Genomic DNA, 27,170 nt, shown 5'->3' with positions numbered 1-27,170 from the left:
TAAGCATCAAAGTCAGAACATGGTTTTCATGAAAAACATCGGGTTTTCCTGGGTGTAGTGTTTTATGAAATCTTCGGGTTTCAAAGGCTTTAAATTTGAAACTACAGGTTCAATTTAGTTTATGAACGTTTAGTTCATAAAGGAGAGAGGTTCCTGCAAGAACACATAATGCAATATACAACTAAGTGTAGTGGATCTGAGGTTCTTCGGGAACTCAAGTGTGAGTGCTTCAGGACTACGAAAGTAAGTTAATGGTTCAAAGTATAAAAATAAATGATTGAATCGTTAATGTCCAAAAGTGATCTTCAAGTCAATAATTTTGGATTCATTATCAGATTAATGGATTGCGGGTCACTTTTAATTAATTCAATAAATTGGGACTAAACATGGTCGATCGTAGAAGCAAAATAATGACTTCGGATCATATTCACTTTTGATGGCTTTGGGCCAAATAATTAAGAAAATATAACCTAGTGTGGCTTTAACCAAAAACGTCTAAAAATATTTGGGTATGGTTAAGAAGCATGGGATACCAAAATATGTCATTGCGTCGAAAAAAAAAAAAACTTGAAAGGACACAGCCTAACATGGGTGGGCTGGTAGTGTGAGGCACGGCCCTGCAGCAAGCTGTAGGCCTTGGGTTACATTCCACGGCTGCATAGCAGCCTAAATTGGCTGCAAGTCAGCGGGCCAGGGAAAGGTGACATAGCCCAGCCGTACGAGGCTGGCTAGTATTGGGCATTAGCGTGAAAAGAGGCCCAGCATGCGCTGGCTTCTTGGTTGACGCAATGTAAGCCCAGCTATTACTGGCGTTTAAGAAGCAGGCTGAGATACAGGCTTTTAGAACAAACTGGGGCGTGAAGCCCATGGACCCAATTGTAGCACAACACCCAAAAGGCTACCATGTCGCAGACCCAAGCTTCAGGCTTGGTGATGTGGCTTGGCGTGGCTCAAAGCCGCAAAAACAAATCCCTAAGTTTTCTTTCTTTTTTCTTTTTCGACATCTAAGGTTTGGAAAACCCTTCTTACTTCTAATTTATTTCGATGTTTTGACACACAAATTCCACATAGCAAAAAAATTTGTGTAATGCATGAAACAAATATATATATTGACAAATATATAAACATATACAATATATATATCGGAAGGAAAATATAAAAATAGGGGGTTCAAGCATCATGAGGAATGTTTTCATGCTTCAAGATCGTTTCAAATATCTTATTTTATTTTAAGCGTACCTAATTGGCAGAAAACAAAGGCCTTTGAATTTGTAGAAGATTCTTCTCAGAAAGCCGGAATTGCATCTCCAATGCGTTGTATCATGTTCAACAAAGAAAAAATAAATTGGATCAATAGCATGTAGATCAATTTAATAAAGTAATAAAGTAATCATAAAAAGAATGATTAAAACGTAATACTCCTCTGATTGAAGAATAAACTCTCTTTAGTGAAGCGTCAAGAGTGTTTTGATAACGTGTTGTATGCATAATTTACTAAACAATTATGGAGGCCAGAGAGAGGGAATGTGCGGCAATAGAGAGAAAGAGAGATGTGTAATTGTGGGTGTGTTCTATTCCACCTCATTATGCCTTTATTTATAGTGGTAGGGAAGGTTAATTCCTTACCCTTTAGGATTACAATATTTAATAGGTAATCTACTCCTAATAGGAATATAAGGGCCCGTTTGTTTGACCGGATTAGGAAGGATTGGACTGGACTAGACTAGACTGTAGTCCTTTGTTTGGTCTGCACCAGGATTAGGTTTAATGAGCTTAGGTCGGACTCGCTCGGATTAACCACCTCGCTACGAGTTCTTAATGAGGATCCCCAATTTCGGCCGGATTCGTAAGCCCTCTTCTGATAGAGAGAAAATCGCGAGAGAGTTAGTAGTCCAAGACCCAACGTCGCTCGTCCTACTTGTCGCACATCGCTCCCTCCTTACCCTGCTCCATCTTCTTCCTCACTTCCACAACCATTTTCAAACCCATATCCCGCAAAATTCAAAAAAAAAAAAATGTAGTCGTTCCTTTTTTCAAATTCAGATCCAACCTGCAAAATAGAACCCAGAAACCATAAAACACAAAAAAATAAAAAAAATAAAAAAAATCTGCAGTGGTTATAAGCTTAAATCAACGATGGGATTGATTAAAGGCAAACCGAACCAGAAAACATGAAACTCCTTGATTGCAGACCTTCTCCATCTCCCACTTTCGAGCCAATCGCACATGCAACCCGCTCCCAACTCCTAAATTTTCAATCTCTTTCTTGCTTTGTGGTTTGATTGTGAAGATTTGCAGTCGATTATGAAATTGGGAGATGAATAGCTTCTGGGTTTAATTTTGATGTTAATTTCTTTCATCAAAAGAGGGAGATGAATAAAGAACAAAATGAAGAAAAAAAGGAGATGAAGAGGAAGAGGGACGAAGAAAAAAAGGGAGAGGGACGAAGAAAAATTAGGAAGAAAACAAAGGGAGAGGGGCGGAGAAAAAGGAAGAAAAAGGGGATGAATGGAATTGGGAATGGAAGGAGGCTTCTAGAATGAGAAAATAGGCAGATTTAATAATAAAATATTACTAAATATTTATTAAATAATGTAAAATATTAATAAATATGAATTAAATAATATAATATTAGAATTTGTTATTAATCTATTTCTTAGTCTTGACACTGCACCAAACGCTTCACTAAACTAGTCCAGCTTAGTCTAGTCTAAGCCAATCCAGTTTAGTCCCTGCAGCTAGTTCAGTCCGTGACAGTCCGATGCAACAAAAGCACCCTAAGACATATTCCAAGATATACTATGATTTACACAATCACATTCCTAATCTAATAGGACTGCAACAGTTTGATTAATTAACATAAAAATAAGGGTAAAAAACTGTTTACTACCCTCATGTTTTGTGGTTTTCAACATTTAATACATCAAGTTTTTTCGTCTCAGATTCATACCTAAAGTGTAAATTTTGGGACAGTCTCATACATCCGTTAGTCAAACTGTTAAATTTACCGTTAATTGTGACGTGGCACCATGATTGATCGCCACGTCATTCACGTTTTTTTTTCTTTTCTTTTCTTCTTTCTTCTTCTTCCTCTTCTTCCTTCTTTTGCAACGTTTTTTTTTCCTCCGTGTTCCTCCTTCCTTCCCCTTCTTCCCCTTCTTCTTTCTTCTTCCTTCTCCTTCTCCTTCTTCTTCTTCTTCCTCCGAATTGGGGATTTTTTTTTCTTTTTTTTTCTTTCTTCTTCTTCCTCCTTCTTCCTCTTTCTTCTTCTTCTTCTTCCTCCGACTGCAACTTCTTTTTTTTATTTTTTATTTTTCTTCCTCCTTCTCCTTCTTCCTTCCTCCTTCTTCCTTCCCCTTCTTCTCCTTCTTCCTTTTTCTTCCTTCTTCCTTTTCCCCTTCTTCTCCTTCTTCCTTCTTCCTTTTTCTTCCTTCTTCCTTTTTCAAACATCTCTCCCCCAATGGCAAGCAAGCTCAATGTAGAAGAGCTTGGAAACCAATTGGCTCAGCGTGGTCTCCCCACCACCGGAGCGAAGGCCACCCTGGTATGACAACACCCCCCCCTCTCTCTCTCTCTCTCCAAGATTCTCTGGTATTGATTTGATTTTCTGCAGGTTCAGAGGCCCGATTCTGCTCTTCGCGAGGAGAAGAAGCAACCCACAGGTGCAAGTGATGGTTCAGCAGCAGAAGCTTCACGGGTTAGTAGAAAGAGGGAAGGGAAGTTAATTGAAGAGGAGGGAGGTGGGGAGTCTACTGTGTCCGAGAAAATGAAGGCCACCGAAAAGTTTAGTGGCGTGAAGCAATTGCACGAAGAAGCCGCTCTTTGTGGAGTTTCAGCAACTGCGTCGAAAAAACTGGAGAGGCTTTCTGAACATTCTGATGGCATTCCTCTAGGTAAAGGTGCGAGCTTTCACATTCCGTGTTTGGCTGCCAAGAAATATTTTGTAGGAAATGACTAGTAATAGATGTCTCAATTTTTATCCGAGTGAAGATTTTTGTTTTTCGAATTACAACTCGGTGTTTATTTTGTTATGCTCTGTGGTGGTCCTAGCTAATGAGGAAGGAAATGGCAGCAAGGAGAAGATAGTAACCGCAACCAAAAAGGGTGCGGCGGTACTGGATCAGTGGCTACCGGATGACATAAAGGCAGATTATCATGTTTTGCAACTGGCAAGTCTATATTGATAAGTCAATTTCATTTCTTGCTTAGTAATTGGTGTCAATTCCATTTGTTTCTAATTAGGAATTATCTAATGATGTTTTTGGTAGCAAATTACTGAGGACATGTCTTACCTAATGAAAAGGAAAATTATCTTGCTTGCTCCTCCTTACTATTTGATAATGATTATCAGGTCGAAGAAAAGAATGGCTCTGCTATTGGACGTCAACCTTTGGAAACACAACTTGAGCCCTGCATTGCAAATTTTATATCTCTTATTTTCAACATCGACATGATGAAGCCGCATGTGATGGAAATAGGTTAGTCTGATTCACTGTCAAAAATATATTATATTGCAAATTACAGATCATAATAATCTAAAGCTGTTCACTTGCTTAAATCGGAATAATAATTTTATTTGGAGACTCAAACGTTTCTTTTGGTGTATTCTGTTTAGTTAACTGATGTACTTTCTCTCTCTCTCTCTCTCTCTCTCTCTCTCTCTCTCTCTCTCTCTGTGATTGTAAAAGAAGGCATCTAATTGGTTTGGAAATATGAGTAATGCAGATAAATTTGTGATTGATACTCCTCAGAAGTTGAAAGACAAGCTAGAAATGGTAATTCTTTCTGTAATTTGTTTCATGTATATGTGTGGATAGTTCGGCTAAGAACTTCCAAACTTAAATCAAAGGTTATTTTCCTTTGAATAAGTATCGTGCCACCTGCATGTGCTATTTGTGTGTTCATTAACTCTTCTCTACTTGAAGGTTGAAGCACAAGGTGAAATTGAGGTTGCAACGAAATTGTTGAAGGATGACACAGGAATGCAGGTAAATCTCTTTTAGTCTTGTTCCTCATGCTTCACTTGCAGACTTGCCCTTATGTCCTAGTATCTATCCTTCCTACTAATGTCTGTTTCTGCCACCATTATAGGGAGATCCCTTGTATTCCTGTTATCAAAGCCTTCATTGTGAGCTGACACCGGTTGGTGCTGATTCTCAAGAATTTGATATGGTAACTATGAGTTATAAGCAATGGAAATTCGAATACAAACAAAATTAAGCTAATTCAACTTACACTGTTGGTGCTGATTCTTGTGAATTTTATTGCTGTTGTCAGATTACAAAATATATGCGTAATACTCATGCAAAAACACATTCAACTTACACTGTTGATATTGTTCAAATATTCTACACATCTAAAGAGCGTGAAGTTGAACGCTTCAGAAAGGTTAGGTTGATCTATGAGAGGCTTTTCATAAAATGTTGGATAATTTTACAAGTACTTGGAATTTCCTTCTTGGTCATGAATATCCTACATTTTTATTTTAAGCAATTTCTAATTGTGTTTTACTCTTGTGAGCAGTTTTCTAGGACAAAAAATAGAATGCTTTTATGGCATGGTTCTCGTCTTACAAACTGGGTTGGTATATTATCTCAAGGTGATCCTTTATGGTTTAGCTTCGAATCATGGGTGGGTGTGTTTGCGTGTGTGTCACTGTGTGCACACTCGTGCAGATACAGTATGAATTTTTTACTGCTTAATAATTTAGTTAAACATGTGTCGTGACAACCCAGGCTTGCGCATAGCTCCACCTGAAGCCCCAGTTACTGGTCACATGTTCGGGAAAGGAGTTTACTTTGCAGACATGTTCTCCAAAAGCGCAAAGTTTTGCCATGCATCTAATGGCTGTACATCTGGGGTGCTGCTTCTATGTGAGGTAGTCTTTCAAGTTTCAGCAAGTAAAAAACATAAATTTTATACTAAAAACAAAAATACCTGGTGTTAAGAGTGGATTGGCATCAGATTATCAAATATATCCTTCAATGCATTGTATATCATTAAGATCAAGATTTATACGAGAGACGAGAAAAATATTTCTGGATTAAAAATTTGAATTTCCCCTACCGCAGATCTGCTACACTTGAAAGCCCAACTGAATACCTAGGGACTTTTTCGCACTAAATGTTCTAAATACTTTTAAACTATGGTTTATTTAGGTTGCGCTGGGCGACATGGCTGAGCTTTTAACTGCAAAGTACGATGCTGACAAGTTACCCGTAGGAAAACTAAGGTTTGCGTCTCTGTTTTCTTTATTGGACCCTCCCATCTATTGCTCATAAGTAATAACTAGACTGTTTTAAGTGATGAAGCTTCTTCTGGTCATTTATGCTTTTGGTATTTTGCACTGGAAGTTTATCTTCCCTTCTGTATAATCTTTGTGTTTTTTTAGACCGAGAAGTTTATCTGCATTGTGTGAGAGAAGTAACTTTTGACGAAAACTTGTTGCATTATCTCCATTTTTTTCGAAACTAAGACGTGTATTGCATGACTTAATTTGGCATGTAACATAATATTGCAGCACTAAAGGAGTTGGGGGAACTGAACCAGATTTTTCAGAAGCTCAGTTACTAGATGATGTTGTCGTGGTTCCCCTAGGAAAGCCGAAAGAGAATACAAGCCACCAGGTAGAAATACATCATTTTTTCGAACTACTTTGGATGTGAATTTGGTTTGGAACTGTTGAACCAGGCAGGCAGCTTCATTGTAAATTAATCTTCGTTTACGTGCACCTTGCAGGGTCCATTAACGTACAATGAGTACGTAGTTTACTCTGTGGAACAGATCAGGATGCGCTACGTTGTTCAAGTTAATTTCAATTTCAAGAATGATTAGCATCTGGATATAGGTCGCGTTTGTTACGCGGGACGGGACGGAATGGAGTGGGACGAGTCGTTCCGTCCCACGTTTGGTGCGCCTAAAACGAGTGGAATGCGCTGTTCCACGGAACAAGTTTCGGATGATTTTTCGTTCTGCTCCCCTGTGGAACGACTCGTTCCACATCTGTGAAACACAAAATTATAACATTTTCGTCTCCTTCTTCCTCCTCGCTTCCATCTGAGGGCATGGGGTCGAAATTATAACCTTTCCGTCTGCCCCTACCACCAGAAGGCGAACCAGAGCAGCCGACGACGACGAACAAGAAGAAGAATTAGAAGATCCAATCTCATTCAGGCCGTGCGATCGGAGCAATGGCTTGGTGGTGCTGGCGTCCCTAGCCGCCGTTGGATGAGTTGACTCGGAGATAGTGAGGGAGGAAGAGTCGCCGTGACCGTCTCCGGAGAAGAAGTGGCCGATCAGGGGCTGCGATCGGAGGGAATAGAAGTCGAAGTCGGCGATCTGGGTTTTGTTTATTGATCAATATTTGTGATAAGATCTGTTGGTTTTTGTTGAAATGGCATGTGGATTCGTGGGTTTTAGGGGGTTTTCGTTTTTGATGAAAATGTTCGAGGATTTATGAATTGGGTTCTTGAATTTACATGCAGACACTTTTTAGATTCTTGAATCAGATGCAGGAAGATCCAATCTGAATTGGGTTTTGCAATTAAGTTTATTATGCTTCATTATCTGGTTTGTTGATTTATCAGTTCCATGTGACTCGTTCCCGGGCAGTCTCTGCACCTCCGGTTGTGGCTCCGCAGTCATTTGTGTTCCGTTCAACGCGTACCAAACGCAGAACGGAACAACCAACATATTCTGTCCCATCCGGTCCGCGTACCAAACGCTGCCATATGGAACTAGATATGATCGGTGTTGTAGTCATGTACATTTTGCCTTCATTTATTTATCTTTGTTTTTCAACTTGTCTCCTCCATTCTTTCCTTGTAAATCACATTTTAACACATGCATATATTACTCATCGAAAACACAAATAGAAAAAATTGTGCACGAATATCGTATTTTGAGTGACAGGATGGGAACGTCTAATTTCAACAGAAAAAAAAAACTATTTATCTCATATTTTTACTCTTTCTAAACATGAATTCCACCTTAAGAGTCCTTCCGCCCCAAATATTAGCACAACCCTTGTTTTGTAATACTAATAAAATTGAGTGAAATATCAGTAAATTAATAGCTAGTCGGTGTTAAAGCAAAGAAATGGATAAGAAAATGAAGAAATCCCAATAAAGATGGACCTACCCAGACCACCACAAGTACCTTTTGTGGTGTTGTTCTTTTTAGTGCTTGAATCCAAGTCAAATATATCAATCAAGTATGGTGGAAAAAATTGAAGTTTATGGGGATTGGGGAAGGAAGGAAAGGAAGCATGATTGAGTTTCACATTCAAATCCCCTACATACATACATGAGTGTGTAACCAAATTAAGCATTTACTACGACACCCCATTTTTCAAGCACTGGCTGCAAACACACGCCAAGTATTTATGTTCCTACACTTAAGATTTCATCATGACCTCATCCAGAATCTATGTTCTTCTAACACAATTTTGTGGTTTTAGAGGGCGACCTCAAATTTCAATTTTTACTTAAACGAGTCTCCACGTCGGACTTGAACAAGAAAGACTCGAGTGTAACATATGCGTTGGTGAGAGATACAGAAGGAGATGAATCGTGATTACCGGAAGACTTTCCCGTTTTTTAATTTGTTTTGTTTTTTGGAATCATTTTACTGATATGTGATTAATACAGAGAATACAATATGCTAACACACAATCGGATAGCAAAGGCTGATGGTACTTTTGTTCCACGCGAAAGACGAAAGAGGCATGAGGAAAAGGGTAAAACATTCTCTCCGTTTATAAAAGCATTTGTTTTTTATGATCTTAAAATTTGTTTTTCTGTTCCTTATGCGGCAGGGAAAAAACGAAAAGAGCAACATGATGCGAGCCAAGCCGGAATGGGTGGCGTTCCTGCTTGTGCCGGTCCCTATGGTTCAGCACCTCCGGTAAGCAAGTTTTCTGTTTCATCGAGGGATAACTTACTCCCAATTTCAGCTTTGTTTATACCTTCACTATGTTTGCTCCTTAAATCCGCCATGGGCCTTGCGGGCATACTGGGGATTTGCTCACATACGAGATTGGTGGGTATGGGCGTGCCACTACTAGATGCCGCTGGTAGACGGGATTTGAATGATTGAAGTTGCACCTGAGTTTGACTTCGAACCAAGAGATTGTGCCATTGAGTGGGAGTTACTCAAATTAAGGTTCTTTATTTGCCTTAAAAATAAGGACTTTACTTATATGGAGAGATAGAACAATATGTAAATGACAAGGTTGCTTGGAAATATAAATAACAGAGGAAAGTGACTAATATAGTGCAGATTGCTTGTAGATTAAATGACTGAAAGAGGGTTGTACATAAAAGCTACAAATCAGATCGATACTACAAGTGAGTAGCAGAGCTAATAAACAAGAAAAGCAAAGGATGCTTGGCTAAAAATAAATGTCTACAAGGAAGCTGATGAGCTAATTTGAGTAGAGTTTTGATTGGTTGTTTTGAGTGTGTATAATCATTCTCCATCTGCTTCTTTATATAGAGGTCTGGAAGAGCCCCCTTGCTGAGATCTTTGTACTTGCCCGAAAGAAGCTTGGGCAGCTTGCATTGCATTTGCCAACTTGCATGTAGAAACAATATTAAAAGAGGAACTTGCATTTCTACCACATGCTTTCATCACATATTTTCCTACTTGTAATAAACTAACATTTAAAAGAAGCAAGTTGACTTCTTTCGCATGTTCTTTGTTCGAAAGCTCTCATGGTGCATTCTCATCCACTTGCATGAAAAAGCATGCATTTGTCTTGATTAATCAATTCTTTTGGCAAACCTCCACCACTCAAACAAATAGGAGAAACAATATTATAGTGTCAAACCCCTCCACTTGATAGCTAAATATCTTCAAAGTTAGTCTTCTTGCTCATTAATCCTCTAAATGCCATATTTTACCCAAATTGCCCAAATAAGTAAAAATTGGTATATTTTGAGTACAAACACACTATTTATGTTTTGATTTGGATATCTATGATCATATTTATCACATGTCGTGATTGGTGTTGCTTGAACTGAAACAACTCTTAACTGATTCTGAAGTTTATTTGGTGGAAAAACAGCATGTGGCTCATAAAAGTTGGGAAGTTGACAAGTTACTTGGAACGTAAACAAATTAGATAGGTTTATAACCGCTGGAAACTGTTGATGAAAATACACGGATAAAGTAGTTTTTTTTGGTTTATTTCGGTGATTGGAAATTTTTTTCATTCAAGTAGTACCCTTCATGGTTTATCTATTCCAAGTTTGTATTGGTTCATTGAAACTGGTGTATTTGACATGAAATTAGTAGAAAGCACTGTGCTGGGTTATCGAACATGGAGTTCACTGTTACAAGTTACACTTTGATATCTAAATCTGGCTTGAAAATTGTATTACGCATTAAAGTGGGAGTCTAGGCTCAAGCATGCTCCTTGGATAAGTTTATAATCTGCGGCTTAGCCCGTTTGGTTGATTTTAAAATGATGAAACTTATTCCTCAATTATATGCTCTTGTGCAATCCTTGACCACTCTTCTCTCTCACAAACTTGTGCAGCTTTCCCAAATACCGTATCCTGGTGGTGTGAAGTTACCTGAGGCTCCTGCTCCACCAAACAACATACTATTTGTTCAGAATCTTCCGCAGGAGACAACTCCCATGATGCTGCAAATGCTCTTCTGCCAGTATGCTGGTTTTAAGGAGGTTAGAATGGTCGAAGCGAAGCCTGGTATTGCTTTTGTGGAGTATGGAGACGAGATGCAATCAACAGTAGCAATGCAGGAACTCCAAGCTTTTAAGTTGACACCGCAGAGTTCGATGTTGATTACCTATGCCAAAAAGTAGGATTTAGGTCTTCGCTATTCATGTAAGCTGCAGCCATGGATCCTTAACTAGAATGTTGTTAATCCGTTGAGATACAATGCTTCGATGTATTATTATTGCCGGGATATATTAGAAAAGGGAAAAAAAAAATTACGGAGCCAAATTTTCGTTTTCGTGTGCTCATATGAACATCCCAAGATTCACCATGGATTATGTTCTTTCTGCTTGTAAGTGCTAATTGCATCTGATATTTTCCTTTTGGTGGAAAACACATTTCGGTTTGGTTTTGCAAGACTAATTTTTTACGATCTTATACATACAAGACTTTCCGATCTAGCATATGCTCTGGTGTGTATTTTTGATATCACGTCTAAAACCCCTGGTATACATCGGAACATACTAGAATTTTCAATATCCCTGTAAGTATGTACAACTCCGCAAGACTTCTAATTACATTCCCAAAAAGTCTAAAACATCTCTACAGGAAGGACGCATTGATGGAGTTTGCAAAGAAATGCTCATGAACCACCTCCTTTCGCGGGGTGGAGAGCTGCCTCCAAGGAGGGTCCTTCGAATTGGCGCAACTTCCACACATGAAGATGCTTGTCCAGAACCATCAACTCCCACAATTTTCTACAACCCCGTGACAAATTTGAATGTTAACATATTGCTGAACCAGAAGGAAGAGTTGGCGTACTATATAGGTAGACAAACTTGTCATGCAAGGAATTGTGGATAGGTATACTTGTGGATTCAGTACATCGATCTTCCGGATAATTTCATCCTATAACATTTGAAACGATGACAAAATAAGCGAAAAACTTACAACGTATATGTACAGGCACTTAGCAGTAACATCTATTTTCTTGAGCACGATGATCGTCAGACCGATAATTTCTTGGTTGTATGACATTGCTAGTTAGTTTAGGTTATGGGAGGCAGAGGAACCATGAAGTAGCAAAAGGAATGTTTTTTAGCCATGAACAAAGAGTGAAAGTAGCTCTTAAGGGCCTGTTTGGTATCCTATTTAAAAAATTTTATCATTTCTCAAAACATTTTTTAAGAACATTTCTTGAAAACAGTTTTTTTGAAAACTCAAAAACTTGATTGGTTTCTAATTTAAAATTTTTAAATCTTATGACTTAAACTATAACAAAGAGATATAAAAAGAGGAGGTCGCAAGAGAGGTAGAAAGAGGAGAGAGGAGGAAAGAAAGTAAGATATGATTTAAGGAAAAAGAAAGAAGAGAGAGAATCAGACGAGATAAAGAGGAAGATGAGTGAGAAAAAGAACCTAAAGAATAAAAAGAACGAATTGGAGGAGAGACGAAAAAAATAAAAAAAAAAGGATAGAGAAAGAAGAAAAGAGAGAGATTTGGAGTGGGAGTGGAGGAGGAAGAGAAAAGAAAGAGTGAGTTTAAGTTTAAAAACTCTAAAAACTCACTTTTTATGTTTTTAAATAATAGACTATATTTTTGAGTTAGTCTTGAGTTCAGCTTTTGAAAATAGTCCTACCAAACAAGTTTTTAAGGCCTAAAACTTAAAAATTGTTTTTGAGTTTAAAAAGTTAGATTCAAGTACACTGCCAAACAGGCCCTAAAATTCCTGGACTTTGCATCACAATCCCAAGAAGGAGCCGTCCGAGTCCCATGTCGAAAATCTTGTTAATGGTCTCGTCACCATTTATCCATGGCAGTGTTGGCACGCATTTTTTTGCCTTCCATACACCCTTCAAGCACAATACCAGTTTGTTCTACCATGATTCCTGGGAAACCTTTTTCTTACCTATCAGCCTCTCCAGTCCATGAAAACCTGCATTGACGTGTTGAGATTGAAGTCCATCCCTTTATCCTGAATCCGTAAATAAGGTCCTCGTACCGCCACCTTCCACCGCCATTAGCATCTCATGTTTTCGTGTTCATGGTCTGAAGCTCCTGTGAATTTGCGAGGGAGCGGCCGAAGAACAGAGCGTGGGAAATGAGAGAGAGATTATGAAAGCGAGATGGAAGTTGATTTCAATGGCGTTTCGGTGTTTGTTTGACTCGGTTTATATGACCCGAATTAACTCGGCCCAAACCCGGTGGGCCTGACCATAACATTGGGCCTATGCCCACAAGTCAAATAGCTTGTAAAAGCCCGCAGAAAGCCCGCCAAAAGAAGCTTGCTGCGGACGCTGGGGAGAAAGAAGACCTCCACACTGTAACTCCCGCTTCAAAATCCCTCCTCCGCTTCACAGTTTCAACCATCTCTCCCCCAATGGCAAGCAAGCTCAAAGTAGAAGAGCTCCGAAACGAATTGGCTCAGCGTGGTCTCCCCACCACCGGAGCGAAGCCCACCCTGGTCGGACAACACCCCCTCTCTCTACTCTCTCTCTCTCTCTCTCCAAGATTCTCTGGTATATTGATTTTGATTTTCTGCAGGTTCGGAGGCTCGATTCTGCTCTTCGCGAGGAGAAGAAGCAACCCACAGGCGCAAGTGATGGTTCAGCAGCAGGAGCTTCACTGGTTAGTAGAAAGAGGGAAAGGAAGTTAATTGAAGAGGAGGGAGGTGGGGATTCAAATGTGTCCGAGAAAATGAAGGCCACCGAAAAGTTTAGGGGCATGAGCGTGAAGCAATTGCGCGAAGAAGCCGCTCTTTGTGGAGTTTCGGCAACTGGGTCGAAAAAAGAATTGCTGGAGAGGCTTTCTGAACATTCCGATGGCATTCCTCTAGGTAAAGGTATGAGCTTTCACATTCTGTGTTTGGCTGCCAAGAAATATTTTGTTGGAAATGACTAGTAATAGATGTCTCAATTTATATCCGAGTGAAAATTTTTTGTTTTTCGAATTACAACTGGGTGTTTATTTTGTTATGCTCTGTGGTGATGCTAGCTAATGAGGAAGGAAATGGCGGCAAGGAGAAGATAATAACCGCAACCAAAAAGGGTGCGGCGGTACTGGATCAGTGGCTACCGGATGACATAAAGGCACATTATCATGTTTTGCAACTGGCAAGTCTATATTGATAAGTCAATTTCATTTCTTGCTTAGTAATTGGTGTCAATTCCATTTGTTTCTAATTAGGAATTATCGAATGATGTTTTTGGTGTAGGGGGATGATATATACGATGCCATGTTAAACCAGACCAATGTCGGTCATAACAATAACAAGTTCTATCTGATTCAAGTTCTTGGTAAACCCTTTCCTCCTTTCAACAAATAATTAGTCAACTAGATCTTCAGATTGTCGTAATTTTGAATTCATAGCAATGCAGATGGAGTTAGGGTGACACTTGTGATTCTAGCAATCAAACTTATCAAGTTATATAAAATTTCACTGAGAAATTGAGAACGATTTCAGTTTGTAACTAATACTGATTATAATGGTTAACAAATTACAGAAACATCGTTTATGCTTTTTTCACATATATAAAGTTTCATCTGCTCCATTGAGTTATGATCCTCATGGCATTGGCGCATTACACAAGTTCAGGCTATGTGTACTCATCCGCATTTTATTTCTTTGTAACATGCAGAATCTGATGTTGGTGGAAGTTTCATGATTTACTATAGATGGGGGAGAGTAGGTGTCAAGGGTCAGAACAAGCTAGCTCCTCATGCATCCCGTGAGAGCGCGATCAATGAGTTTAAACAGAAATTCTATGACAAAACCGGGAATGATTGGTCCAATCGAAAAATGTTCCAGCCTATCCCATCCTGCTATATGTGGATAGAAATGGATTACAATGAAAAGGAAGAGCAGTCAGCTGTCAGTATCCACAACTCTTGGTTTATGTTTGTATAAATTTCTAAATTCTGGATTCCCTGAAGCGATTCTGCAAATTACTGAGGACATGTCTTTCCTAATGAAAAGGAAAATTATCTTGCTTGCTCCTTATTATTTGATAATGATTATCAGGTTGAAGAAAAGAATGGCTCTTCTTTAGGACATCAACCTTTGGAAACACAACTTGAGCCCTGCATTGCAAAGTTTATATCTCTTATTTGCAACATCGGCATGATGAAGCAGCATATGATGGAAATAGGTTAGTCTGATTCACTGTCAAAAAGACATTATATTGCAAATTACAGCTCATAATAATCTAAGGCTGTTCAGTTGCTTAAATTGGAATAATAATTTTATTTGGAGACTCAAACGTTTCTTTCAGTGTATTCTGTTTAGTTGACTGATGTACTTTTTCCCTTATTTGGACACATTCTTCTTCTTTGGTAGGATACAACGCTGATAAGTTGCCTCTGGGTAAGCTTAGCAAATCAACAATTCTAAAGGTAAGCTTTTGGCCTATGAAGTGAAGTCTCCTCCAGTTCATGCTAGTTATTTTGTTGTTGAAAGTTAATTGTAGGAAATTGCTTGGCTCCTTTAGATCACATTTCGACATCTATGCAAGAAAAGAAAAAGTTTTGTGTGCATGTCAAACTGAGATTTGCAAGTAGGAATGGCTGCTTCCATGGCAAGGGGGCGTGTATTTTCCATAATTGTATTTCAGTTACTGGTTAAGTTGAACAACTGAAAAGGATATTTGTTAAAACTTCTGTCAGGACTTTCTCTAAATTAACTTGAAACAATTCAGTATGAATTTTGGTACAAAACATTGAAGTTTCGTGTATAGTGTCTTCTCTTTCAATCCGTTTCTCCATGAAGATTCAACGAACCAATAATAATATTTTTTTTTGAAACATATAGGGCTATAACATCCTGCAGAGGATTTCTGATGTGATTGGCTCATCTAACAGGAAATTAATCGAACAATTAAGCGGGTAAGGTTTCTCTCTCTCTCTCTCTCTCTCTCTCTCCCTCCCTACCCCCCCCCCCCTCTCTCTTTCAAAACCCCAACAAAAGAGTGATTTCATTTGTTAATTCTTTAAAATATACTGTTAACAAAATGCTTGATTAATATATACCTCTTTTCTTCTCTTCCTTTGGTACCTTTAGCCTTAAATAATTTTGGAATTCCAATTTTTGATGGGCATCATCCTCTTGCAGAGAGTTCTACACTGTCATTCCTCATGACTTCGGGTTTAAAAAAATGCGTGAGTTCTCTCTCTCTCTCTCTCTCTCTCTCTCTCTCTCTCTCTCTCTCTGTGATTGTAAGAGAAGGGATCTAATTGGTTTGGAAATATGAGTAATGCAGATAACTTTGTGATTGATACTCGTCAGAAGTTGAAACACAAGCTAGAAATGGTAATTCTTTCTGTAATTTGTTTCATGTATATGTGTGGATAGTTCGGCTAAGAACTTCCAAACTTAAATCAAAGGTTATTTTCCTTTGAATAAGTATCGTGCCACCTACAAGTGCTATTTGTGTGTTTATTAACTCTTCTATACTTGAAGGTTGAAGCACTAGGTGAAATTGAGGTTGCAACAAAATTGTTGAAGGATGACACAGGAATGCAGGTAAATCTCTTTTAGTCTTGTTCCTCATGGTTCACTTGTGGACTTGCCCTTATGTCCTAGTATCTATCCTTCCTACTAATGTATGTTTCTGCCACCATTATAGGGAGATCCCTTGTATTCCAGTTATCAACGCCTTCATTGTGAGCTGACACCGGTTGGTGCTGATTCTCATGAATTTGATATGGTAACTATGAGTTATATAAGCAATGGAAATTCGAATACAAACAAAATTAAGCAAATTCAACTTACACTGTTGGTGCTGATTCTCGTGAATTTTATTGCTGTTGTCAGATTACAAAATATTTGCATAATACTCATGCAAAAACACATTCAACTTACACTGTTGATATTGTTCAAATATTCCGCACATCTAAAGAGGGTGAAGTTGAACGCTTCAGAAAGGTTGGGTTGATCTATGAGAAGCTTTTCATAAAATGTTTCATCCATCTTGGATAATTTTACAAGTACTTGAAATTTCCTTGTTGGTCTTGAATATCCTACATTTTTAGTTTAAGCAATTTCTAATTGTGTTTTACTCTTGTGAGCAGTTTTCTAGTACGAAAAATAGAATGCTTTTATGGCATGGTTCTCGTCTTACAAATTGGGCTGGCATATTATCTCAAGGTGATCCTTTATGGTTTAGCTTCGAATCATGGGTGGGTGTGTTTGCATGTGTTTGTCACTGTGTGCACACTCATGCAGATACAATATGAATGTTTTACTGCTTAATAATTTAGTTAAACATGTGTCGTGACAACCCAGGCTTGCGCATAGCTCCACCTGAAGCCCCAGTGACTGGTTACATGTTCGGGAAAGGAGTTTACTTCGCAGACATGTTCTCCAAAAGTGCAAATTATTGCTATGCATCTAATGGCTGTACATCTGGGGTGCTGCTTCTATGTGAGGTAGTCTTTCAAGTTTCAGCAAGTAAAAAACATAAAATTTATACTAAAAACAAAAATACCTTGTGTTAAGAGTGGTTTGGCATCAGATTATCAAATATATCCTTCAATGCATTGTATATCATTAAGATCAAGATTTATATGAGGGACGAGAAAAATATTTCTGGATTAAAAATTTGAATTTCCCCTACCGCAGATCTGCTCACTTGAAAGCCCAACTGAATGCCTAGGGACTTTTTCGCACTGTATGTGACTTTTTTTGCACTAAATGTTCTAAATACTTATAAACTATGGTTTATTTAGGTTGCGCTGGGCGACATGGCTGAGCTTTTAACCGCTAAGTACGATGCTGACAAGTTACCTGTAGGAAAACTAAGGTTTGCGTCTCTGGTTTCTTTGTTTGACCCTCCCATCTATTGCTCATAAGTAATAACTAAACTGTTTTAAGTAATGAAGATTCTTCTGGTCATTTATGCTTCTGGTATTTTGCATTGGAAGTTTATCTTCCCTTCCGTATAATCTTTGTGTTTTTTTAGACAAATAAGTTTATCTGCATTGTGTGAGAGAATTAACTTTTGACAAAAACTTGTTGCATTATCTCCATTTTTTCGAAACTAAGACGTGTATTGCTTGACTTAATTTGGCATGTAACATAATACTGCAGCACTAAAGGAGTTGGGGGAACTGAACCAGATTTTTCAGAAGCTCAGTTACTAGATGATGGTGTCGTGGTTCCCCTAGGAAAGCCGAAAGAGAATACAAGCCGCCCGAAGGTAGAAATACATCATTTTTTTTCGAATTACTTTGGATGTGAATTTGATTTGGAACTGTTGAACCAGGCAGGCAGCTTGATTGTAAATTAATCTTTGTTTACGTGCACCTTGCAGGGTTCATTACTGTACAATGAGTACATAGTTTACAATGTGGAGCAGATCAGGATGCGCTACGTTGTTCAAGTTAATTTCAATTACAAGTTATGATTAGCATCTGGATACATGTCGTGATTGGTGTTGCTTGAACTGAAACAACTCTTAACTTATTCTGAAGTTTATTTGGTGGAAAAATTGCATGTGACTCATAAAAGTTGGTGGTGTGAAGTTACCTGAGGCTCCTGCTCCACCAAACAACATACTATTTGTTCAGAATCTTCCGCAGGAGACAACTCCCATGATGCTGCAAATGCTCTTCTGCCAGTATGCTGGTTTTAAGGAGGTTAGAATGGTCGAAGCGAAGCCTGGTATTGCTTTTGTGGAGTATGGAGACGAGATGCAATCAACAGTAGCAATGCAGGAACTCCAAGCTTTTAAGTTGACACCGCAGAGTTCGATGTTGATTACCTATGCCAAAAAGTAGGATTTAGGTCTTCGCTATTCATGTAAGCTGCAGCCATGGATCCTTAACTAGAATGTTGTTAATCCGTTGAGATACAATGCTTCGATGTATTATTATTGCCGGGATATATTAGAAAAGGGAAAAAAAAATTACGGAGCCAAATTTTCGTTTTCGTGTGCTCATATGAACATCCCAAGATTCACCATGGATTATGTTCTGTCTACTTGTAAGTGCTAATTGCATCTGATATTTTCCTTTTGGTGGAAAACACATTTCGGTTTGGTTTTGCAACACTAATTTTTTACGATCTAAGAAATGGCAATCGGCTATTTTCGTTAATCGTAGAATAAGTATACCATTTTTTATACACCTTACTGAGGGATAAACTGAATTCTGACTGAGTCAATGAGTAAGATTATATGAATAAAGAGTTACATTCTATAGTGTACTAAATATTCCTAGTATACCTTCATCCTGCGAGATTAAGAATACTTAGGTACCGTTTGGTACGCAAACGGGACGAGACGGAACAGGACGGAACGGATGATGTAAATATTGAAAAAGATAAGGAGAAATTTTGTCATAAAATGTTATAAATTTGTGTTCCACGGATGTGGAACAGGTCGTTCCAGGAGGAAGAGGTGGAACGAAAAATCAACCAAATTTCGTCCCATGGGATAACCCGTTCCACAATTTTTAGGCGCACCAAACGTGGGATGGAACGGCTCGTTCCGTTCCGTCCCGTTCCACGTACCAAACGGTACCTTATAGAATGTATAGTAGGAATACATTTTATACGCCAATTATTGCTTTAGACCAAGACTAAAGTGTGAATCCAATTTTGTACTTCGCAAAATGAACTCTATCCACTGCAAATCCATAACTAAGACTAAATTGTCAGTGCAATTAATAGTGTGACTAATCATCAATCAATGGCATCACCCTCATACGAAGAAAGGGAGACTCTAAAAAACTACACACCCATAACAATTTGCTTAAATAACTAACGGATCAAAACAATGAGACGGCCAAAAGGAAAACCCACCAAACAGCAAAACGCAAACTCTCTACCTCCACCACTCATGCCTAACCACACTTCTTATACCCCTCTCTCTTTTCCCAACCTCTGCTTCAGCAAATCACATAACCAGACCTCTTTCTACACAGGCGTCGACTGCTGCAGCATTCTAAAACCCTAAAATCTATTTGAACGCATAATTCAAAAGGACAACATCACCAAAATTAAACGATAAACCCAAAAAACGAACGAAGCCCAGACATATTTAAACGCAACAGAAGAAAACTCATTTTCCAAACTAACATAAAAATATGAAAACGAACATAAAAATCACGCACCACAGGGTTCTCCGACGTAGCAAAGAGGCACAGAGCAAAGGAGAGGACGACCGAGAAGAAGCAAACACAAAAGCGCGCGAAACCAAAGCAAACAGGCGAGAAGAAAACAAAAGAGAAGGCGAGAGCGAAAGACAGCGACGCAACTAGAATGGACAAATACCATTGGTTATCGGTATGGGTAACTGCGATTACCCCTATTTAAATTAAACAGTTACGGTTATGGGTAACCGTTTAGATAAAGAAACGGTTATAGGTATAACCGTTTACCCGTAAAATTTAAATGGACAATTATGAATATTAACCAAGGTTATAAACGGGTAACTGTTTACCTATTTATTTTATATGTAAAACTAACACAAATCATGTTCTCAATCCAATAATACTTAGCACCCAATAAATTAGCAATGAATTCATCATTCATTCTCTCAATAACACTGCTACAGAAATAATGATTCTCATCATCAAGGAATTCGCCAAATTAATTTAAATTTCTTGCGGGTAACCATGAAATTGACATAAATGTTTTGACAGAAATGTCTTATAAACAATTTTTGTAACCCAATAATACTTAGCAAATATTATATTGACCTTCATTGGTAACAGTTAAAAATATCATCCGTAAACTATTATTTTAATTATTGGAATGGTATAAGGATTTAAAAAAGTAAAAAAAAGAAAATTATGATAATTTTTGTTTTAATTTTCAAGTTGTTAAAAAACATGTAGATGGGTGAAAACTGGGTAATGGTAAAAAAAAAAAAAGATAAACGGGTTGAAAAGGGTAAATGGGTAAACGGGTATTAAACGGTTACGGTTAAATGGGTATGCAGTTATGGGTATGGTTAACCGTTTATAAACTGTTATATGTATGTGTATAACCATTTAAGTAATTACCCAACGAATAAATGATTATGCAGGTATAAGTATAAACGATTATGGGTAAATAATCGCGGTTATCCGCCGATTATAACCGTTGCCCATCCTAGACGCAACAAAGAAAATAAGAAACGGAAAACAAAAACGAAACAAAATAGAGCGAAAAGAGCATAACAGGCTGATCAACACGTGGCAGATGCAATCCCCACCTTCCCTGCACCAATCCCTCGAAAACAATGAGAACCCATTAAAAACCCAAAGGACAATTCGGGCGGTCGAAACCCACCAACTATGGACGATGATCAACACGTGGCAGATGCAATCCCCACCTTCTCCCTGCACCAACCCTCGAAAACGATGAGAACCCAGGGGTAATTCGGCCAGTCGAAAAACACCCACCAATCATCGGCAAAGCCGACATTTCAATGTAGAAAAGAGGGAGAATAACGCCAAAACACAAAACAAGAAAGGGGCATTTCCGTCCCGACACTATTAATGAACGCTGTCATCCGAAACCCAGTTTTAGTATATATAATATAATTTCAACGTAAATCTGATTCACTCTCGTCTCGTTACAATTCCCCTACGTCTTCTACAAAAAGAAGCGCTGCTGCGGACGCTGGAGAGAAAAGGAGACCCCCTCCTCCTCTTCACAGTTTCAACATCTCTCCCCCAATGGCAAGCAACCTCAATGTAGAAGAGCTCGGAAACCAATTGGCTCAGCGTGGTCTCCCCACCACCGGAGCGAAGGCCACCCTGGTATGACAACACCCCCCCCTCTCTCTCTCTCTCTCCAAGATTCTCTTCTCTGGTATTGATTTGATTTTCTGCAGGTTCAGAGGCCCGATTCTGCTCTTCGCGAGGAGAAGAAGCAACCCACAGGCGCAAGTGATGGTTCAGCAGCAGAAGCTTCACGGGTTAGTAGAAAGAGGGAAGGGAAGTTAATTGAAGAGGAGGGAGGTGGGGAGTCTACTGTGTCCGAGAAAATGAAGGCCACCGAAAAGTTTAGTGGCGTGAAGCAATTGCACGAAGAAGCCGCTCTTTGTGGAGTTTCGGCAACTGCGTCGAAAAAGCTGGAGAGGCTTTCTGAACATTCTGATGGCATTCCTCTAGGTAAAGGTATGACTTTCACATTCTGTGTTTGGCTGCCAAGAAATATTTTGTAGGAAATGACTAGTAATAGATGTCTCAATTAAGATTTTTGTTTTTCGAATTACAACTGGGTGTTTATTTTGTTATGCTCTGTGGTGATGCTAGCTAATGAGGAAGGAAATGGCGGCAAGGAGAAGATAATAACCGCAACCAAAAAGGGTGCGGCGGTACTGGATCAGTGGCTACCGGATGACATAAAGGCACATTATCATGTTTTGCAACTGGCAAGTCTATATTGATAAGTCAATTTCATTTCTTGCTTAGTAATTGGTGTCAATTCCATTTGTTTCTAATTAGGAATTATCTAATGATGTTTTTGGTGCAGGGGGATGATATATACGATGCCATGTTAAACCAGACCAATGTCAGTCGTAACAATAACACATTCTATCTGATTCAAGTTCTTGGTAAACCCTTTCCTCCTTTCAACAAATAATTAGTCAACTAGATCTTTGGATTGTCGTAATTTTGAATTCATGGCAATGCAGATGGAGTTAGGGTGACACTTGTGATTCTAGCAATCAAACTTATCAAGTTATAGACAATTTCACTGAGAAGTTGAGAACGATTTCAGTTTGTAACTAATACTGATTATAATGTTTAACAAATTACAGAAACATCATTTATGCTTTTTTCACATAAATAAAGTTTCATCTGGTCCATTGAGTTGTGATCCTCATGGCATTGGCGCATTACACAAGTTCAGGCTATGTGTACTCATCTGCATTTTATTTCTTTGTAACATGCAGAATCTGATGTTGGTGGAAGTTTCAGGATTTACTATAGATGGGGGAGAGTAGGTTTTAAGGGTCAGAACAAGCTAGCTCCTCACGCATCCCGCGAGAGCGCGATCAAGGAGTTTAAACAGAAATTCCGTGACAAAACCGGGAATGATTGGTCCAATCGAAAAATGTTCCAGCTTATCCCATCCTGCTATATGTGGATAGAAATGGATTACAATGAAAAGGAAGAGCAGTCAGCTGTCAGTATCCACAACTCTTGGTCTATGTTTGTATAAATTTCTGAATTCTGGAGATACTCTTTATTCCCTGAAGCGATTCTTGGTTGCAAATTACTGAGGACATGTCTTACCTAATGAAAAGGAAAATTATCTTGCTTGCTCCTCCTTACTATTTGATAATGATTATCAGGTCGAAGAAAAGAATGGCTCTGCTTTAGGACGTCAACCTTTGGAAACACAACTTGAGCCCTGCATTGCAAATTTTATATCTCTTATTTTCAACGTCGACATGATGAAGCAGCATGTGATGGAAATAGGTTAGTCTGATTCACTGTCAAAAAGATATTATATTGCAAATTACAGCTCATAATAATCTAAAGCTGTTCACTTGCTTAAATCGGAATAATAATTTTATTTGGAGACTCAAACGTTTCTTTTGGTGTATTCTGTTTAGTTAACTGATGTACTTTTTCCCTTATTTGGACACATTCTTCTTCTTTGGTAGGATACAACGCTGATAAGTTGCCTCTGGGTAAGCTTAGCAAATCAACAATTCTAAAGGTAAGCTTTTGGCCTATGAAGTGAAGTCTCCTCCAGTTCATGCTAGTTATTTTATTGTTGAAAGTTAATTGTAGGAAATTGCTTGGCTCCTTTAGATCACATTTTGACATCTATGCAAGAAAAGAAAAAGTTTTGTGTGCATGTCAAACTGAGATTTGCAAGTAGGAATGGCTGCTTCCAAGGCAAGGGGGCGTGTATTTTCCATAATTGTATTTCAGTTACTGGTTAAGCTGAACAACTGAAAAGGATATTTCCTAAAACTTCTGTCAGGACTTTCTCTAAATTAACTTGAAACAATTCAGTATGAATTTTGGTACAAAACATTGAAGTTTCGTGTATAGTGTCTTCTCTTTCAATCCGTTTCTCCATGAAGATTCAACGAACCAATAATTTTATTTTTTGCAACATATAGGGCTATAACATCCTGCGGAGGATTTCTGATGTGATTGGCTCATCTAACAGGGAATTAATCGAACAATTAAGCGGGTAAGGTTTCTCTCCCTCCCTGCCTATCCCCCCCCCCCCCCCCCTGTCTCTCTTTCAAAACCCCAACAAAAGAGTGATTTCATATGTTAATTCTTTAAAATACTTTTAACAAAATGCTTGACTAATATCTACCTCTTTTCTTCTCTTCCTTTGGTACCTTGAGCCTTAAATAATTTTGGAATTCCAATTTTTGATGGGCATCATCCTGTTGCAGAGAGTTCTACACTGTCATTCCTCATGACATCAGGTTTAAAAAAATGCGTGAGTTCTCTCTCTCTCTCTCTCTCTCTCTCTCTCTCTCTCTGTGATTGTAAGAGAAGGCATCTAATTGGTTTGGAAATATGAGTAATGCAGGTAAATTTGTGATTGATACTCCTCAGAAGTTGAAACACAAGCTAGAAATGGTAATTCTTTCTGTAATTTGTTTCATGTATATGTGTGGATAGTTCGGCTAAGAACTTCCAAACTGAAATCAAAGGTTATTTTCCTTTGAATAAGTATCGTGCCACCTACATGTGCTATTTGTGTGTTTATTAACTCTTCTATACTTGAAGGTTGAAGCACTAGGTGAAATTGAGGTTACAACGAAATTGTTGAAGGATGACACAGGAATGCAGGTAAATCTCTTTTAGTCTTGTTCCTCATGCTTCACTTGCGGCCTTGCCCTTATGTCCTAGTATCTATCCTTCCTACTAATGTATGTTTCTGCCACCATTATAGGGAGATCCCTTGTATTCCTGTTATCGAAGCCTTCATTGTGAGCTGACACCAGTTGGTGCTGATTCTCATGAATTTGATATGGTAACTATGAGTTATAAGCAATGGAAATTCAAATACAAACAAAATTAAGCTAATTCAACTTATACTGTTGGTGCTGATTCTTGTGAATTTTATTGCTGTTGTCAGATTAAAAAATATATGCGTAATACTCATGCAAAAAGACATTCAACTTACACTGTTGATATCGTTCAAATATTCCGCACATCTAAAGAGGGTGAAGTTGAACGCTTCAGGAAGGTTAGGTTGATCTATGAGAGGCTTTTCATAAAATGTTGGATAATTTTACAAGTACTTGGAATTTCCTTCTTGGTCATGAATATCCTACATTTTTATTTTAAGCAATTTCTAATTGTGTTTTACTCTTGTGAGCAGTTTTCTGGTACAAAAAATAGAATGCTTTTGTGGCATGGTTCTCGTCTTACAAACTGGGTTGGTATATTATCTCAAGGTGATCCTTTATGGTTTAGCTTCGAATCATGGGTGGGTGTGTTTGCGTGTGTGTCACTGTGTGCACACTCGTGCAGATACAGTATGAATGTTTTACTGCTTAATAATTTAGTTAAACGTGTGTCGTGACAACCCAGGCTTGCGCATAGCTCCACCTGAAGCCCCAGAGACTGGTCAGATGTTCGGGAAAGGAGTTTACTTTGCAGACATGTTCTCCAAAAGCGCAAAGTATTGCCATGCATCTAATGGCTGTACATCTGGGGTGCTGCTTCTATGTGAGGTAGTCTTTCAAGTTTCAGCAAGTAAAAAACATAAATTTTATACTAAAAACAACAATACCTGGTGTTAAGAGTGGTTTGCCATCAGATTATCAAATATATCCTTCAATGCATTGTATATCATTAAGATCAAGATTTATAAGAGAGACGAGAAAAATATTTCTGGATTAAAAATTTGAATTTCCCCTACCGCAGATCTGCTACACTTGAAAGCCCAACTGAATACCTAGGGACTTTTTCGCACTAAATGTTCTAAATACTTTTTAACTATGGTTTATTTAGGTTGCGCTGGGCGACATGGCTGAGCTTTTAACCGCTAACTACGATGCGGACAAGTTACCCGTAGGAAAACTAAGGTTTGCGTCTCTGTTTTCTTTATTGGACCCTCCCATCTATTGCTCCTAAGTAATAACTAAACTGTTTTAAGTGATGAAGCTTCTTCTGGTCATTTATGCTTTTGGTATCTTGCATTGGAAGTTTATCTTCCCTTCTGTATAATCTTTGTGTTTTTTTAGACCGAGAAGTTTATCTGCATTGTGTGAGAGAAATAACTTTTGACGAAAACTTGTTGCATTATCTCCATTTTTTTCGAAACTAAGACGTGTATTGCATGACTTAATTTGGCATGTAACATAATATTGCAGCACTAAAGGAGTTGGGGGAACTGAACCAGATTTTTCAGAAGCTCAGTTACTAGATGACGGTGTCGTGGTTCCCCTAGGAAAGCAGAAAGAGAATACAAGCCACGAGGTAGAAATACATCATTTTTTCGAATTACTTTGGATGTGAATTTGGTTTGGAACTGTTGAACCAGGCAGGCAGCTTCATTGTAAATTAATCTTCGTTTACGTGCACCTTGCAGGGTTCATTACGGCACAATGAGTACATAGTTTACAATGTGGAACAGATCAGGAAGCGCTTCGTTGTTCAAGTTAAGTTCAATTTCAAGAATGATTAGCATCTGGATATAGGTCGCGTTTGGTACGTTGGACGGAACGGAACGGAGTGGGACGAGGCATTCCGTCCCACGTTTGGTGCGTCTAAAACGAGTGGAACGCATTGTTCCACGGGACAAGTTTTAGATAATTTTTCGTTCCGCCTCCCCGTGGAACGACTTGTTCCACCTCCCCGTGGAACGACTTGTTCCACGTCCATGGAACACAAAATTATAAAATTTTCGTCTCCTTCATCCTCCTCGCTTCCATCCGAGGGCATGGGGTCGAAATTGTAACCTTTCCGTCTGCACCTACGCCAACTACTTCTGCACCTACGCCTTCCTCTACCACCAGAAGGCGAACCAGAGCAGCCGACGACGACGAACAAGAAGAAGAATTAGAAGGTCCAATCTCATTCAGGCCGTGCGATCGGAGCAATGGCTTGGTGGTGCTAGCGTCCCTAGCCGCCGTTGGATGAGTTGACTCGGAGATAGTGAGGGAGGAAGAGTCGCCGTGACCGTCTCCGGAGAAGCAGTGGCCGATCAGGGGCTGCGATCGGAGGGAATAGAAGTCGAAGTCGGCGATCTGGATTTTGTTTATTGATCAATATTTGTGATAAGATCTGTTGGTTTTTGTTGAAATGGCATGTGGATTCGTGGGTTTTAGGGGGTTTTCGTTTTTGATGAAAATGTTCGAGGATTTATGAACTGGGTTCTTGAATTTACATGCAGACACTTTTTAGATTCTTGAATCAGATGCAGGAAGATCCAATCTGAATTGGGTTTTGCAATTAAGTTTATTATGCTTCATTATCTGGTTTGTGGATTTATCAGTTTCATGTGACTCGTTCCCGGGCAGTCTCTGCACCTCCGGCTGTGGCTCCGCGGTCATTTGTGTTCCGTTC

At 38.8% G+C, this 27,170-nt stretch overlaps 4 protein-coding genes, 2 long non-coding RNA genes and 1 pseudogene across 12 annotated transcripts; 5 read left to right on the top strand and 2 right to left on the bottom strand.

Moving 5' to 3' along the window:
- Positions 1-1,551: 1,551 nt before the first annotated feature.
- Positions 1,552-2,503, bottom strand: LOC139194302 (uncharacterized). The gene is made up of 2 exons (XR_011579062.1): positions 2,164-2,503; positions 1,552-2,050 (listed from the first exon to the last, which is right to left on the bottom strand). It is a non-coding gene; the product is annotated as an uncharacterized lncRNA (long non-coding RNA).
- A 610-nt stretch (positions 2,504-3,113) lies between these two features.
- LOC139187748 (poly [ADP-ribose] polymerase 2-like) lies at positions 3,114-18,706 on the top strand. Of its 4 annotated transcripts, none has more exons than XM_070818533.1 (18): positions 3,114-3,544; positions 3,614-3,893; positions 4,051-4,169; positions 13,897-13,978; positions 14,321-14,553; positions 14,704-14,830; positions 15,019-15,074; positions 15,490-15,563; positions 15,790-15,836; positions 15,938-15,987; positions 16,138-16,200; positions 16,304-16,384; positions 16,492-16,602; positions 16,749-16,824; positions 16,963-17,105; positions 17,406-17,479; positions 17,767-17,875; positions 17,990-18,706. In XM_070818533.1, exons 1-18 carry the CDS (start codon positions 3,461-3,463, stop codon positions 18,080-18,082), a joined length of 1,902 nt encoding a protein of 633 aa, XP_070674634.1. In that variant the 5' UTR covers positions 3,114-3,460; the 3' UTR covers positions 18,083-18,706. The 4 variants fall into 4 exon arrangements, with proteins under 4 accessions (XP_070674634.1, XP_070674633.1, XP_070674632.1 ...); XM_070818532.1 differs by having other exon boundaries at positions 3,614-3,899; XM_070818531.1 differs by lacking the exons at positions 3,114-3,544; positions 3,614-3,893; positions 4,051-4,169 and adding exons at positions 12,965-13,146; positions 13,227-13,518; positions 13,677-13,795.
- LOC139194147 (poly [ADP-ribose] polymerase 2-like) lies at positions 4,461-7,547 on the top strand. The gene is made up of 9 exons (XM_070818538.1): positions 4,461-4,478; positions 4,926-4,988; positions 5,092-5,172; positions 5,278-5,388; positions 5,524-5,599; positions 5,736-5,878; positions 6,159-6,232; positions 6,521-6,626; positions 6,739-7,547. The coding sequence occupies exons 2-9, from the start codon at positions 4,983-4,985 to the stop codon at positions 6,832-6,834; spliced, it is 693 nt and encodes a 230-aa protein (XP_070674639.1). The 5' UTR covers positions 4,461-4,478; positions 4,926-4,982; the 3' UTR covers positions 6,835-7,547.
- On the bottom strand, positions 6,869-26,712 carry LOC139194148 (uncharacterized). Its single transcript, XR_011578921.1, has 2 exons — positions 26,599-26,712; positions 6,869-7,097 (listed from the first exon to the last, which is right to left on the bottom strand). It is a non-coding gene; the product is annotated as an uncharacterized lncRNA (long non-coding RNA).
- LOC139194312 (U1 small nuclear ribonucleoprotein A-like) lies at positions 8,130-10,944 on the top strand (annotated as a pseudogene).
- On the top strand, positions 18,177-18,706 carry LOC139194311 (U1 small nuclear ribonucleoprotein A-like; the record flags this gene model as incomplete). Its single annotated transcript, XM_070818616.1, has 1 exon — positions 18,177-18,706. A coding segment is annotated over one exon (279 nt), but the record flags the coding sequence as incomplete, so codon positions are not given.
- Positions 21,233-27,075, top strand: LOC103432668 (poly [ADP-ribose] polymerase 2-like). Of its 4 annotated transcripts, none has more exons than XM_070818535.1 (18): positions 21,233-21,425; positions 21,500-21,779; positions 21,924-22,042; positions 22,144-22,225; positions 22,568-22,800; positions 22,970-23,096; positions 23,285-23,340; positions 23,753-23,826; positions 24,041-24,087; positions 24,181-24,230; positions 24,381-24,443; positions 24,547-24,627; positions 24,733-24,843; positions 24,979-25,054; positions 25,191-25,333; positions 25,614-25,687; positions 25,976-26,081; positions 26,194-27,075. In XM_070818535.1, exons 1-18 carry the CDS (start codon positions 21,342-21,344, stop codon positions 26,287-26,289), a joined length of 1,902 nt encoding a protein of 633 aa, XP_070674636.1. In that variant the 5' UTR covers positions 21,233-21,341; the 3' UTR covers positions 26,290-27,075. The 4 variants fall into 4 exon arrangements, with proteins under 4 accessions (XP_070674636.1, XP_028956262.2, XP_028956268.2 ...); XM_029100429.2 differs by having other exon boundaries at positions 22,568-22,830; XM_029100435.2 differs by having other exon boundaries at positions 21,500-21,785.
- Positions 27,076-27,170: the final 95 nt, after the last annotated feature.

The sequence above is a fragment of the Malus domestica genome, chromosome 03 (assembly GCF_042453785.1).
Source record: "Malus domestica chromosome 03, GDT2T_hap1".
Taxonomy (NCBI): domain Eukaryota; kingdom Viridiplantae; phylum Streptophyta; class Magnoliopsida; order Rosales; family Rosaceae; genus Malus; species Malus domestica.
This window is presented reverse-complemented; position numbering and strand designations above follow the sequence as displayed.

Bases quoted from the DNA above. Each gene is read 5' to 3' on its own strand.
- LOC139194147 (XM_070818538.1), top strand. The intron at 5,173-5,277 runs GTAACTATGAGT...TGCTGTTGTCAG, and splicing joins ATTCTCAAGAATTTGATATG to ATTACAAAATATATGCGTAA. The intron at 5,600-5,735 runs GTGATCCTTTAT...GTGACAACCCAG, and splicing joins GGTTGGTATATTATCTCAAG to GCTTGCGCATAGCTCCACCT.
- LOC139187748 (XM_070818530.1), top strand. From the start codon at position 13,063: ATGGCAAGCAAGCTCAAAGTAGAAGAGCTCCGAAACGAATTGGCTCAG. The intron at 13,525-13,676 runs GTATGAGCTTTC...TGGTGATGCTAG, and splicing joins TGGCATTCCTCTAGGTAAAG to CTAATGAGGAAGGAAATGGC. The intron at 17,876-17,989 runs GTAGAAATACAT...TGCACCTTGCAG, and splicing joins AGAATACAAGCCGCCCGAAG to GGTTCATTACTGTACAATGA.
- LOC103432668 (XM_029100426.2), top strand. From the start codon at position 21,342: ATGGCAAGCAACCTCAATGTAGAAGAGCTCGGAAACCAATTGGCTCAG. The intron at 23,341-23,752 runs GTAAGCTTTTGG...TGCAACATATAG, and splicing joins GCAAATCAACAATTCTAAAG to GGCTATAACATCCTGCGGAG. The intron at 24,628-24,732 runs GTAACTATGAGT...TGCTGTTGTCAG, and splicing joins ATTCTCATGAATTTGATATG to ATTAAAAAATATATGCGTAA.